A 15596-nucleotide genomic window follows, 5' to 3' on the forward strand; every position below is an offset into this window, starting at 1 on the left:
GTAGGGATACATAATTCTCCTCACTTTAGTCTAGATTTCCTCCCAACATCGGGGTTTATCACCTGCATACAAATATACACCAACACTTGTGGAATATGTGAGATTAAGCACCTATTAATATGTTGGATGTTTTATTATTTGAACTTTATGTAAATGTTGGCGGTATAGAATTGACATTTAACAGCCGCCAACAACCTCAGAGTTCTTTGGAAATCGGTTTCCAAAAAAAGTTGCAACTTGTTGATATGACTATTCTATTAATTCTATTAGACCCTGGACCGGGATGTCACATCAGGTTAATGACAATAATGTTAGCATAACATCCAAACAACCCCTTAAGAGCAAGGATAATAATGCAGCCAGCTACTTACTTATAGCCTATCTATCAGCTCACTCATATAGTGGTTAACTCTTCACTATAAATATATGGTCCACATGTCTGTCTTACAGATTTTCTTGGTTCCTGTGTCTAAGCTGGCTGTAAACTTACAGCCCGCTTCTCATCTCTCTCCTCTTTTCTCCCATCCACCTCAGCATTCAGCCTTCTTATAGCCCACTATTATACTTGCTCTAAGTTGCTTAAGGCAAAGGACGGCTTTGATTCGTCGGCAGTGGATCAGCTTGCCGCGGTCCTCCATTGGCCCAATCTACTCCAGGTGCACTTGCTTTTTCTCGATTTTTTTTATTTATAGTAATTATTAGTGACGTACTTGAATTAAATAATTAGTAAATCTTAGATCGAATTTGTAAAAATAATGAACTCTGTTGCCAATAACGTTTAGATTTGGACGCACTTTCGAAGAGCGTCCAAGAAAGGACGCTGTTCCGGACGAGGTTCTGACTGATGCGCCTCGACTCCTCTCCAACACAATGAGTGAAACAGGAAAAGAAAAGAATCAATCTTGCGTGAGCGTCGTTCTCCGGCTGTCTCAGCCATCATTTGCCGAGGCACATGAAGAGGCGTCACCGCCTACTGCCCATCTCGGCATCTCCTTTGGTACAATGTCCTTGCACGGATAGAGCGGAGGCGGTGCCGTCCGGCCGGCGTGCCGCGCGCACGCCACCACTGTCCGCCTCAAAGCTCAAAGGCCCACGCTGCCTTCCACCGGGAAAGGGATCCTCTGTGTGCAGTTGAGTCACTGACATGTGGGCCATTGCAAAGTGGGACCCACATGTCAGTGACTCAACTGCATGTGCAGTTAAGTCAGAGGATCTGCTTCCCTTCCACCGGGGGTTGCTAGCGCGCGTACGCGCCAGCAATTTAGCAAGCGTGCGCGGCAGCTGGCCTTCTCCCCGTGCCTTTTTTTTTCTTCTTACTGTTTACACTTTTTTTTAATTTTATGCGTGTTCTTCTTCTTCTTCTTTGCCGTTTCTTTTCGATTTTTTAATCTTTCGCAGACCTCTTTACAAATATAGAATTGAAAGTTTTTAATTTTGACTTGAAAGTTTTCAAATTTTGAGTTGAAAGAATCTTTCAACTCAAAATTTGAAAACTTTCAACTTGAATTTGAAAACTTTCTACCTGAATTTGAAAACTTTCGACCGGAATTTGAAAGATTTGAAAACTTTCAATTCAAAATTTGAAAACTTTCAACTTGAATTTGAAAACTTTCTACCTGAATTTGAAAACTTTCGACCAGAATTTGAAAACTTTCGACCTGAAATTTGAAAACTTTTAGCTCAAAACTTAAAAACTTTCAACTCAAATATGAAAACTTCCAAACTTGAATTTGAAAGCTTTCAACTCAAATTTCAAAACCGTCACCTTGAAATTTTAACTTTCAAAATATTTTTTAAAAAAACTTTCAACTCAACTTTTGAAAATTTCATCATATTTCTGAAACTTTTCAACTTAACTATTTGTATATTATTTTGATATAATAAAATCTATAATTAAATTAATCTACACGCTTAGCACTATTATTAGTGCTAATGACTAGTGGGCCCACGCGCTTAACCTCCCACGCAAGAAGCGGAACCGAAAATACAGAAAAGGGAAAAAAAAAAGGAACGTGAGGCGCTACGGACTCGGAGTGCGCGCGAGTTGCTAATCTGGCGCGTCTGCGCGGATTAGCAATCTCGGGGGAGAGGGCTGCTTCTCTCTCGGTTTGCACGTGCGCTGCACGTGAGGAATGGGAGGGCCGAGTGAAGAGGATGGGCCGAGCAAGAGAGAAACGGCCCAACGATCAAGAGGGACGCAAAATAGACTTTTCCAAAAGATTTGATTTGGAGGTATTGGATTCGGATTTGGATTTAGAATTGAATTCAAATGTGATGTTTGAACTCACGGACGGAGAGGTAAAGGAAAGGATCCAAGGAGAAAGTCATCATTGAAAAACGGAACGACGGGAGATGACGATAGAGCAATACATAGATGGATGGATAGGGCGATAGATAGGTCGATCGATAGACAGGGATGGATTTAAGGTAGGGATTTAATATTTTCTTGGAATCGGGGACAAGCATTTGGCGAGGATTCAAAGGAATAGATTGAATGTCGGAGTTGTCTTTGGAATGGGAATTTCGAGGAGACAATTTTTGATTTCGACGAGAGGGATCAAGGAGATTTAAACTGAGATCCACGGCATGACTTAGACTCGGCCACAAAGAATGAAAATTTTCACAATTAGGATTTTATTAATTAGGTTTTTTAACGTCTCGCGAAAAACGAGGCGTTACACTTTTCAAACTGGTATTAATCCATTAACACTAACTGTGGACCCATAGAATTTACTAGGAATAAATTGGGCCTAACCCATTTAGTTCTAACAATAATCCCCACCTAATTTCAGGGCTCACAGAAATGTTCTCAGTATTTCGGCGTAGACTGTGAAGTTGAACTTTCACCTAGAAAAAGGAGTTACACTTGACCACAACTGAACAATGGACTATTCCTTGAATTGTCGGTCTTGTGCAGTTAGGCTTTACTCAATTTCTTAATTGATACTAGACTGTCATTAGCATCTCCTTTGTGTGGTGTGTATAAGTTGTACTCCAGGCCTTTTCATGAGTATCTAGAGATCACCTAAATCTCATAGACTTTGGCTAGCAGTCGGACTCATATAGGTGTGTTCATTCTAAGATGTTCTGTAGGCTAACATATCTTGTTTAAGAAAAGCCACTCAGGTCACATAAGGGAATGCACCAACCCACCATACAAATAAGGAGATAAGTACATCATAGAAATGAGCTTTGGGTCTCTCCTCCTAGCTACCAAATAACTTGTTTCACCATCCTAATTCACAGGATCTCTAATCATAAAGGACGGACTATCACTATTGTGTAACTCAAGTGGATCCAAGCCCATCTCACTCGATGCACTGCCTATCACATTACGCGATAGACCCTTAGTGAACTGATTTGCCAGATTTTTAGCAGTCTGAACATAGTACAATGCTATCACTCCGGAGTTTTTCAGCTTCCTGACAGACTATATCAGTATTCTCTTTATATGTCTGGATGACTTCATGTTGTCCTTCTATTAACGCCAAAATATGGTATGTTTTTTTACTGCATTCAGGTAAGGAAAGAGCGAAAGGGCCTGTAGCCTAGTGGTTATAAGAGCCTCAGTAGCACCTGAGGTCCTGGGTTCGACTCCCCATGGGAGCGAATTTTTCAGGATTTAACGGCGTTGTGCTTTCAGTGGTAGACGACGTACCCGTCGACAGCGAGGCGCCTATGGTGACCTCGTCAATCTCTCCAGGATTTGCCGGCCCAGTCTTCGAAGATGCTCATAGGGGTGAGTGCGCGTGCGTTGTGAGTGTCTGTGTTGTACTGTGTAATTCTCAAAAAAAAATGTAAGGAAAGAAGTCGATCAACTAATGTAAACCTATGTAGAAGAGACCGATCTCCGGAAGGAATCGTGAAGATCATAGTGTGGCAATTTAATTCTACCTATTAATTGGACATAATTTAGTAATTTTCTGTTATCTTCAAAAAGTTTTGTTTAGTGTCTGATCTTGACTTGTATCTTTTATTTTATCTTTAGAAAACTTGTATTGTGTCCGATCAAGACTAGTATCAACCCGGAGTTATAAATATGTACAACCGAAGTTGTTTTAATCAATCTTCATAAATCAATACAATTATTTTCAACGCATCACCACCCTTTTTATCCCGGCGAGTTCTTAGTTAATTTCGAGGGGGGATACATCGGTTAAGTTCGATCTCCGACGAGAAGTAAGCTCCGTCATCTTCGCTTTCATTGGCGTTGCTAGGACTTTCTCGGTTAGATCCGATGTTCTATTCGGGCTAAAGCAAGCGTTGCCTATCTTATATGTCGTCTCTAATTTTTTATGCATTGTTGCTTAAAGTCACATACTCACATCAGATTAGTTTGGACTTTCTTGGTTCAGTCCGATATTCCAATCAAGTTAATGACTTTTATTATAAATTTGTTATATCCATCTCTTTAAATATAACATTTTTTTAAAAAAAAGTGGGCAAAAGCTTTGCCTCGTATATATTGATAGAGAAGAGGTACTAATATATATAATAATATAATATCTTTTTTTAAAGAACCCAACAAAGCTGGTTTTATATTATAGAAGGAAGAGAATAACCATACAGGAGGAGGAATGACATTCCTAGAACAGAAATGTCTCCCGCAAATAACTACTCCCTCCGTCCCATAATAATATAAGAAGTTTTAAAGTTGGACACGGTTATTAAGAAATTAGGTAAAAGTGAATGGTGGAGGATTGTGATTGGATGAGCAGTGGAGGTAGGTGGGAAAAGTGAATGGTGGAGGGTTGCGATTGGTTGAGAAGAGAATGTTGGTGGAGAAGTTGTTATATTTTGGGACAAATCCTAAGAACTAAAAGTTGTTATATTTTGGGATGGAGAGAGTAGAAATTAAAACAAGCCTATTCTCGCGACATTATACACTGCACTCCCTTAGCACCCGCCAACTCCCACAATTGGAGTTCATCCATAATCTTGCTTGTAAGTGCCGGTGGTGTAGATTCGATGTTCCTGAAGATGCGATTGTTTCTTTCTATCCAAACCTCCCAAAGCGTGGTCATGAAGACAGATCGTAGTCCCTTCTTTTGCAATTTTTCCGCCCTATTTGTCTGCTGGTGCCACCAATTGAGTAGGGTGTCATCATTGCTCGTGTTCAAGAATCGATTTGGTCTGATCTGGTGGCCTATCTCCTGCCAAACCCTCTGCATGAAGGGGCACTCCTTGAAGAGGTGCTGCACAGTTTCTAGATTTCTAAAACACAGTTGGCAAAAATAGTTATTTAGCCAGCCTCGGCATTGTAATCGATCCACCGTCCATATTCTGTTCTTGTTCTTTGGCCAGAACTTTTGCTTGGCCGACGCCCAAGTTTTCTATATGAGAATAGCGGACTCTGATCTTGTTTTCCCCTGAACTGCATGGTGTATGCAGACCTTGCCGTATAGAGGCCGTTGGCCGACCATCTCCATTGGATTGTATCCTCATTCCAAAGTCCCTTCTTGGAACACAACTCCTGCAATGTCCAGCACTTCCCAAACATAAATGTATTCCTGAAGCAATTGTACAATATAATATCTGAGTGGAAAGAAGTCTAAGCATATAAAAAACCTAGAACAAACAAGTTAACTATAAATAGACAAGTAGACAACTATAAAAAGATTGTAGAAACAGAAAGCGGTTCGCAGAGTTATATGTTATATATATATATATATATATATATATATATATATATATATATAAGTACAAACTTCTCGCTTTACTTATGCTAATTACTCCGTAACCTTCTTCAGGAAAACTTAAACAACTCCACTGGCAACTGACAAGGTTAGGTAAGACCGTAAGAGATGGAATATCTCAGTTACTATCAGTGGGCGAGCTGGTCGTACGAGCCGGAGGCTGCGTTGGTACAATTGGGCTGTGTACACCAGTCAGCTTCGCGTATCCGGTGCTCTCTTTGACCTCTCCTTTTTAAAAAATAAAAATTGTTTTTTGTTCCCCTCTGACCAGCACAGCAGCAAGCTAGTACACTGGTTTCAACTTTCAGCTCGTCTTTTCACAAAAAAAAAAAATACTGTAATTAAATTTTGTAAAGATCCGATCAAGCTCACGCGTACGTACACGCGCTTGATAGCATCATCAGAAATTCGGAATTTAGATAAAACAACATGAAAACTTGCTGGTGCAGGCGTGCAGCGTAGTAACATTTTCTTCTTTGAAGACGTGACTTGGATCTGCTAGTCAACGAAGAACAAGAATTAATCTGTAGTTTCTGTTTCTATACTCGACTAGTACCTCCTCCGTCTCAAAATATAAGATATTTTGATCGAACGGAGGTAGTAACTTCCTGCAGCCAACACACTATACTCAAACTATGTATTTTTCGTCCTCTCTTTTATCAAACTTGCAGCAACTAGGAGTATGATAGTGTTGGTGATAAAGAAACCGTGGGCATAGAAATCACTACTCTCTCACCAAAATTCTCTAATTCTAGGTAGCAATAATTTGGTACGGAGAAAGTAAAATGCTCAGCTTGCGCTAGTGTGGTGGTCTGGTGGAGGCCGTATAGTAGCAATAGTAGCACATTGACTTGGTAGGTAGACACGTCATTATTTAGGGTGAAGCTTAAAATTCTAATAATTAACTAGTTGGTAGTTATTTTCTAATTTATATTGTTGGATTCATAGAATTTTAAAAAATAATGTTTAAAAGAGATTCTGATTTTAGAAGAAGCAGTACAGTAGTTGCAAGAAGCTCTCAAACAGACCCATGAAACTCATGTTGTTTGCGGCGCTACATAAAGGCATAAAGCCCGCTTGGCGTGAAATAATTTGCCATGGACAAGGAGGAGCTAGCTAACTAGGTGCATTGCATGCTTGGCGGCGGCCACCACGGCTTCCACGATGTCCGCGGCGGCAGCGGTGACAAGCTGGACTAACGGATGCTGGTCGCCCGCGGCTACGCGGGTGAACGACGGCGGCAAGGACGATGTGTGGGTGGCCGTCGACGAAGCGGACGTGTCGGGGGCCCGCGGCAGCGACGGCGGCGGCCGGCCGCCGCTGTTCCAGACGTACAAGGTCAAGGGCAGCATCCTTCATCCTTACAGGTTCTTGATCCTGGCGCGACTGATCGCCATCGTCGCCTTCTTCGCGTGGCGCATACGTCACAAGAACCGCGACGGCGCGTGGCTGTGGACAATGTCCATGGCCGGCGACGTCTGGTTCGGCTTCTCGTGGGTGCTCAACCAGCTACCGAAGCTGAGCCCCATCAAGCGCGTCCCGGACATCGCCGCCCTCGCCGACCGGCACTCCGGCGACCTACCCGGCGTCGACGTCTTCGTCACCACCGTCGACCCCGTCGACGAGCCGATACTCTACACCGTGAACACCATCCTCTCCATCCTCGCCGCCGACTACCCGGTGGACAGGTACGCCTGCTACCTGTCCGACGACGGCGGGACGCTGGTCCACTACGAGGCCATGGTGGAGGTCGCCAAGTTCGCCGAGCTGTGGGTGCCCTTCTGCCGGAAGCACTGCGTCGAGCCGAGGTCGCCGGAGAACTACTTCGCGATGAAGACGCAGGCGTACAAAGGCGGCGTCCCCGGCGAGCTGATGAGCGATCACCGGCGTGTGCGGCGAGAGTACGAGGAGTTCAAGGTCAGGATCGACTCCCTCTCGAGCACCATTCGCCAGCGATCTGATGTGTACAACGCCAAACATGCCGGCGAAAATGCGACATGGATGGCTGATGGCACACATTGGCCCGGCACATGGTTTGAGCCGGCTGACAACCACCAGAGAGGGAAACATGCTGGAATTGTTCAGGTATTTGGGCACTACACATGTTTAATTTCTGTCTACAATCTTGTCCGGACAATTTGTATCAGAGTGAATGGTTTTTTGTGTGTTTTTGATAGGTTTTACTGAACCATCCAAGCTGTAAACCGAGGCTTGGATTGGCGGCGAGTGCTGAGAATCCGGTTGATTTCAGCGGTGTCGACGTGCGGCTCCCCATGCTGGTGTACATCTCGCGCGAGAAGAGGCCCGGATACAACCACCAGAAGAAGGCCGGCGCCATGAACGTGATGCTCCGCGTGTCCGCGCTGCTGTCGAACGCGCCGTTCGTCATCAACTTCGACGGCGACCACTACGTCAACAACTCGCAGGCGTTCAGGGCGCCGATGTGCTTCATGCTCGACGGCCGCGGCCGCGGCGGCGAGAACACGGCGTTCGTCCAGTTCCCGCAGCGGTTCGACGACGTTGACCCGACGGACCGGTACGCGAACCATAACCGCGTCTTCTTCGACGGCACCATGCTCTCCCTCAACGGCCTCCAGGGGCCCTCCTACCTCGGCACCGGCACCATGTTCCGCCGCGTCGCGCTCTACGGCGTGGAGCCGCCGCGCTGGGGAGCGGCGGCGAGCCAGATCAAGGCTATGGACATCGCCAACAAGTTCGGCAGCTCGACGTCGTTCGTCGGCACGATGCTGGACGGCGCCAACCAAGAACGGTCGATCACGCCGCTGGCGGTGCTCGACGAGTCGGTCGCCGGCGACCTCGCCGCCCTGACGGCGTGCGCGTATGAGGACGGGACGTCATGGGGGAGAGACGTCGGGTGGGTGTACAACATCGCGACGGAGGACGTGGTGACCGGGTTCCGCATGCACCGGCAGGGGTGGCGCTCCGTGTACGCCTCAGTGGAGCCCGCCGCGTTCCGCGGCACGGCGCCGATCAACCTCACCGAGCGCCTCTACCAGATCCTCCGATGGTCGGGCGGCTCGCTCGAGATGTTCTTCTCCCACAGCAACGCCCTCCTCGCCGGCCGCCGCCTCCACCCGCTGCAGCGCGTCGCCTACCTCAACATGTCGACCTACCCGATCGTGACCGTGTTCATCTTCTTCTACAACCTCTTCCCGGTGATGTGGCTCATCTCCGAGCAGTACTACATCCAGCGGCCGTTCGGCGAGTACCTCCTCTACCTCGTCGCCGTCATCGCCATGATCCACGTGATCGGCATGTTCGAGGTGAAGTGGGCTGGCATCACGCTGCTGGACTGGTGCCGCAACGAGCAGTTCTACATGATCGGATCCACGGGGGTGTACCCGACGGCGGTGCTGTACATGGCGCTCAAGCTCGTCACCGGGAAGGGCATCTACTTCCGCCTCACGTCGAAGCAGACGGCAGCCAGCTCCGGCGACAAGTTCGCCGACCTGTACACCGTGCGGTGGGTGCCTCTGCTGATCCCGACCATCGTCATCATGGTCGTGAACGTCGCCGCCGTCGGGGTGGCGGTCGGCAAGGCGGCGGCGTGGGGGCCGCTCACCGAGCCGGGGTGGCTCGCCGTGCTCGGGATGGTGTTCAACGTGTGGATCCTGGTGCTCCTCTACCCGTTCGCGCTCGGGGTCATGGGTCAATGGGGGAAGCGGCCGGCCGTGCTGTTCGTGGCGATGGCGATGGCCGTCGCCGCCGTGGCGTCCATGTACGTCGCCTTCGGTGCACCGTACCAAGCTGAGTTGTCAGGTGGTGCTGCTTCTCTCGGAAAAGCGGCGGCGTCGCTGACCGGGCCATCCGGGTAGGGACAGTTCGATCGCGTTTGATTTGATTTGAATATTTGATTATTTTCTTGGTGCAATAATTGGTTGTTACTTCTGTTATGTCGTTACGTCATAGGAGCGGCTGACTATATTGCTAGTCTGCTCTATACGAGTGAGACTTGGATTGTTCTTCTTTAAAAATGACAAGATTTGAATTTCTCCAGCGTGATTTGTCGACTTTATATGTTCGGATATATTTTACGGCTTTACTCTGTTCGATTTTTTTTTTAACACAGAAGACGTTCGCAAATACACAACTATGCTAGTACATCTCTAAAAGTCAAGTGCACTAATTTTAACCTATTCACTACTCCATCAGTTTCAGGTTATAAGACGTTTTAACTTTGGTCAAAGTCAAACTACTTTAAATTTGACTAAGTTTATAGACAAATATAATAATATTTATAATACCAAATTAGTTTCATTAAATCAATAATTGAATATATTTTCATAATAAATTTGTGTTGGTTTGAAAATGTTATTATTTTATCTACAAGCTTAGTTAAACTTGAAACAGTTTAATTGTGACCAAAGTCAAAACATCTTATAACCTGAAATGGTAACCTGAAACAGAGGGAGTAGTCTATATAGGCTACTCAGCTACTTGGGTGATACTTGAATTTTTGTTTTGAAATTACGATGATTTGAATTTGTTTGACATGACATTTTGACTCTAATTAAGTTCTCTTAAATAACTTTTTATTGAATTTTTGCATTTAAAGTTTTTTAATTACGCAGAAGATGAGAGCACATGGACATATTAGTGTTGGTGAATAGTAATATATTGATTGTAAAAAGGGCAAAAGATGTAATATATAAGTGGGAAATCTCTTACCTCAGAAGCTAGATTTTAAGGTAATTAAAAAGACTATTTACGATCCTACGAGTATATGTAACTATATATGCACTAATTTTAACTTTGCACCCAAGTACTACACTAATTTTAACTTTACACCCAACAAATGGAGGTCAAGTATAAATCTTTTATCATCTTCAGAAATTAGAACTATAATAGTTAATCTAAGGGGTTGTTTGGTTTACTTCCAAAGATTGTCCCATCTCATATTAGACAAATTTAATCAAGTTAGCTCATTATTTAATTCATGGTCACACTTATGACAAGATGCCCTTTCATTTTTTATGCTGTCACGTGTTATCAACTAAAAAAAGTGTGCTTTTCTTTTGCTAGCTAAAGTGGCTTATTTTTGTTAGCCATAACTCAGGTGTAACATCCCGTCTCTCCCAGCCAGCCCACCTACATATGATATCTTTTATAGGTCATAGACTGCCCTCCCAACACAACTCCAGGCCAAGCACGCTTAACCTCTATTGGTATTTAATACGGACACTGATAAAATCCGCAAGCGTACGGATATACCGATGTAGCACTTTCCCTACGGAGTATTATAAGGGTATCGAATCCAAGAGAACGTGTGTGGTCAAATCTTCCTCTGGTTCATCCAAGGATACCAAGCAAAAGATAGGCCAGGATAGAGAGGATTTACTAGTGAGAAACAGTGTCTAGGGAAAGCTTAACTTTAATCCTAATGCAATACTTCAGGCACTGGCAACCCGCTATTCCCAGATGTCGCTTTACTACGTACCCGGACAGGGAGGACTTAAGTGATCTCGAGGGCTGTCACCACCTCTATACCTACCTCAAACGTTCTGTGGGATACGCAGCAATTACTGGATAATAATTACCTAAACACCACGTCTAAGGAATTTCTATCTACTTTTGTGTTTATAACTCACCAAAGTAATCACTATATTTTAGTTGATTATAGTGAACAATAATCCCGTATGCTATTTAGGAACTAACTAAGAGATAATTCTCACAAGATAAATCTAAATTACTCAAGAAGAATATTATATTGAATTCAGAGTAATAAACAGAATAAAAGAAATAGGACAAGATTACCGGCAACTCCGGAATTCTTCCGACCTCTTCTACTCTACTCTCTTCCTATTCTAGTAGACAATATTGTACAATAGAGCCTCTTATAATTCGGCTCAAACTTGGAAGTGTGTGTGAGAGTGAATGAAGTGTGGTCCTTTTATAGGGCAGTTATGACGGTTGTGTGAAGGGGAAATGTCCGAACTGCCCCGCAACCGTCATTGGGAGAACATCTGGAATGTCCACGCCAAACCCTAGGATCAACGGCGATCAGGGGGTTCGGCCGAACCTGGGCTGGGCCCTCCTGGCCTCTATCCATTTCTCGGAGTTTTAGGTTGATTCACTGATGTTTTGATTAAGTTCACAACCCATCCTTGTAGGGATACATAATTCTCCTCACTTTAGTCTAGATTTCCTCCCAACATCGGGGTTTATCACCTGCATACAAATATACACCAACACTTGTGGAATATGTGAGATTAAGCACCTATTAATATGTTGGATGTTTTATTATTTGAACTTTATGTAAATGTTGGCGGTATAGAATTGACATTTAACAGCCGCCAACAACCTCAGAGTTCTTTGGAAATCGGTTTCCAAAAAAAGTTGCAACTTGTTGATATGACTATTCTATTAATTCTATTAGACCCTGGACCGGGATGTCACATCAGGTTAATGACAATAATGTTAGCATAACATCCAAACAACCCCTTAAGAGCAAGGATAATAATGCAGCCAGCTACTTACTTATAGCCTATCTATCAGCTCACTCATATAGTGGTTAACTCTTCACTATAAATATATGGTCCACATGTCTGTCTTACAGATTTTCTTGGTTCCTGTGTCTAAGCTGGCTGTAAACTTACAGCCCGCTTCTCATCTCTCTCCTCTTTTCTCCCATCCACCTCAGCATTCAGCCTTCTTATAGCCCACTATTATACTTGCTCTAAGTTGCTTAAGGCAAAGGACGGCTTTGATTCGTCGGCAGTGGATCAGCTTGCCGCGGTCCTCCATTGGCCCAATCTACTCCAGGTGCACTTGCTTTTTCTCGATTTTTTTTATTTATAGTAATTATTAGTGACGTACTTGAATTAAATAATTAGTAAATCTTAGATCGAATTTGTAAAAATAATGAACTCTGTTGCCAATAACGTTTAGATTTGGACGCACTTTCGAAGAGCGTCCAAGAAAGGACGCTGTTCCGGACGAGGTTCTGACTGATGCGCCTCGACTCCTCTCCAACACAATGAGTGAAACAGGAAAAGAAAAGAATCAATCTTGCGTGAGCGTCGTTCTCCGGCTGTCTCAGCCATCATTTGCCGAGGCACATGAAGAGGCGTCACCGCCTACTGCCCATCTCGGCATCTCCTTTGGTACAATGTCCTTGCACGGATAGAGCGGAGGCGGTGCCGTCCGGCCGGCGTGCCGCGCGCACGCCACCACTGTCCGCCTCAAAGCTCAAAGGCCCACGCTGCCTTCCACCGGGAAAGGGATCCTCTGTGTGCAGTTGAGTCACTGACATGTGGGCCATTGCAAAGTGGGACCCACATGTCAGTGACTCAACTGCATGTGCAGTTAAGTCAGAGGATCTGCTTCCCTTCCACCGGGGGTTGCTAGCGCGCGTACGCGCCAGCAATTTAGCAAGCGTGCGCGGCAGCTGGCCTTCTCCCCGTGCCTTTTTTTTTCTTCTTACTGTTTACACTTTTTTTTAATTTTATGCGTGTTCTTCTTCTTCTTCTTTGCCGTTTCTTTTCGATTTTTTAATCTTTCGCAGACCTCTTTACAAATATAGAATTGAAAGTTTTTAATTTTGACTTGAAAGTTTTCAAATTTTGAGTTGAAAGAATCTTTCAACTCAAAATTTGAAAACTTTCAACTTGAATTTGAAAACTTTCTACCTGAATTTGAAAACTTTCGACCGGAATTTGAAAGATTTGAAAACTTTCAATTCAAAATTTGAAAACTTTCAACTTGAATTTGAAAACTTTCTACCTGAATTTGAAAACTTTCGACCAGAATTTGAAAACTTTCGACCTGAAATTTGAAAACTTTTAGCTCAAAACTTAAAAACTTTCAACTCAAATATGAAAACTTCCAAACTTGAATTTGAAAGCTTTCAACTCAAATTTCAAAACCGTCACCTTGAAATTTTAACTTTCAAAATATTTTTTAAAAAAACTTTCAACTCAACTTTTGAAAATTTCATCATATTTCTGAAACTTTTCAACTTAACTATTTGTATATTATTTTGATATAATAAAATCTATAATTAAATTAATCTACACGCTTAGCACTATTATTAGTGCTAATGACTAGTGGGCCCACGCGCTTAACCTCCCACGCAAGAAGCGGAACCGAAAATACAGAAAAGGGAAAAAAAAAAGGAACGTGAGGCGCTACGGACTCGGAGTGCGCGCGAGTTGCTAATCTGGCGCGTCTGCGCGGATTAGCAATCTCGGGGGAGAGGGCTGCTTCTCTCTCGGTTTGCACGTGCGCTGCACGTGAGGAATGGGAGGGCCGAGTGAAGAGGATGGGCCGAGCAAGAGAGAAACGGCCCAACGATCAAGAGGGACGCAAAATAGACTTTTCCAAAAGATTTGATTTGGAGGTATTGGATTCGGATTTGGATTTAGAATTGAATTCAAATGTGATGTTTGAACTCACGGACGGAGAGGTAAAGGAAAGGATCCAAGAAGAAAGTCATCATTGAAAAACGGAACGACGGGAGATGACGATAGAGCAATACATAGATGGATGGATAGGGCGATAGATAGGTCGATCGATAGACAGGGATGGATTTAAGGTAGGGATTTAATATTTTCTTGGAATCGGGGACAAGCATTTGGCGAGGATTCAAAGGAATAGATTGAATGTCGGAGTTGTCTTTGGAATGGGAATTTCGAGGAGACAATTTTTGATTTCGACGAGAGGGATCAAGGAGATTTAAACTGAGATCCACGGCATGACTTAGACTCGGCCACAAAGAATGAAAATTTTCACAATTAGGATTTTATTAATTAGGTTTTTTAACGTCTCGCGAAAAACGAGGCGTTACACTTTTCAAACTGGTATTAATCCATTAACACTAACTGTGGACCCATAGAATTTACTAGGAATAAATTGGGCCTAACCCATTTAGTTCTAACAATAATCCCCACCTAATTTCAGGGCTCACAGAAATGTTCTCAGTATTTCGGCGTAGACTGTGAAGTTGAACTTTCACCTAGAAAAAGGAGTTACACTTGACCACAACTGAACAATGGACTATTCCTTGAATTGTCGGTCTTGTGCAGTTAGGCTTTACTCAATTTCTTAATTGATACTAGACTGTCATTAGCATCTCCTTTGTGTGGTGTGTATAAGTTGTACTCCAGGCCTTTTCATGAGTATCTAGAGATCACCTAAATCTCATAGACTTTGGCTAGCAGTCGGACTCATATAGGTGTGTTCATTCTAAGATGTTCTGTAGGCTAACATATCTTGTTTAAGAAAAGCCACTCAGGTCACATAAGGGAATGCACCAACCCACCATACAAATAAGGAGATAAGTACATCATAGAAATGAGCTTTGGGTCTCTCCTCCTAGCTACCAAATAACTTGTTTCACCATCCTAATTCACAGGATCTCTAATCATAAAGGACGGACTATCACTATTGTGTAACTCAAGTGGATCCAAGCCCATCTCACTCGATGCACTGCCTATCACATTACGCGATAGACCCTTAGTGAACTGATTTGCCAGATTTTTAGCAGTCTGAACATAGTACAATGCTATCACTCCGGAGTTTTTCAGCTTCCTGACAGACTATATCAGTATTCTCTTTATATGTCTGGATGACTTCATGTTGTCCTTCTATTAACGCCAAAATATGGTATGTTTTTTTACTGCATTCAGGTAAGGAAAGAGCGAAAGGGCCTGTAGCCTAGTGGTTATAAGAGCCTCAGTAGCACCTGAGGTCCTGGGTTCGACTCCCCATGGGAGCGAATTTTTCAGGATTTAACGGCGTTGTGCTTTCAGTGGTAGACGACGTACCCGTCGACAGCGAGGCGCCTATGGTGACCTCGTCAATCTCTCCAGGATTTGCCGGCCCAGTCTTCGAAGATGCTCATAGGGGTGAGTGCGCGTGCGTTGTGAGTGTCTGTGTTGT

The 15596-nt window shown here is 44.0% G+C and overlaps 1 protein-coding gene across 1 annotated transcript; it reads left to right on the top strand.

Annotated features, from left to right (window-relative positions):
* The first annotated feature begins 6800 nt into the window (after window positions 1-6800).
* On the top strand, window positions 6801-9713 carry LOC127779050 (putative mixed-linked glucan synthase 1). The gene is made up of 2 exons (XM_052305729.1): window positions 6801-7781; window positions 7874-9713. Exons 1-2 carry the CDS (start codon window positions 6861-6863, stop codon window positions 9530-9532), a joined length of 2580 nt encoding a protein of 859 aa, XP_052161689.1. The 5' UTR covers window positions 6801-6860; the 3' UTR covers window positions 9533-9713.
* The last annotated feature ends 5883 nt before the right edge of the window (window positions 9714-15596 follow it).

The sequence above is a fragment of the Oryza glaberrima genome, chromosome 7 (assembly GCF_000147395.1).
Source record: "Oryza glaberrima chromosome 7, OglaRS2, whole genome shotgun sequence".
Classification (NCBI taxonomy): Eukaryota; Viridiplantae; Streptophyta; class Magnoliopsida; order Poales; family Poaceae; genus Oryza; species Oryza glaberrima.

Excerpts from the sequence above, each read along its gene's own strand:
- LOC127779050 (XM_052305729.1), top strand. The coding sequence starts at position 6,861 with ATGTCCGCGGCGGCAGCGGTGACAAGCTGGACTAACGGATGCTGGTCG. Across the intron at positions 7,782-7,873 it reads AACATGCTGGAATTGTTCAG|GTTTTACTGAACCATCCAAG; the intron begins GTATTTGGGCAC and ends TGTTTTTGATAG.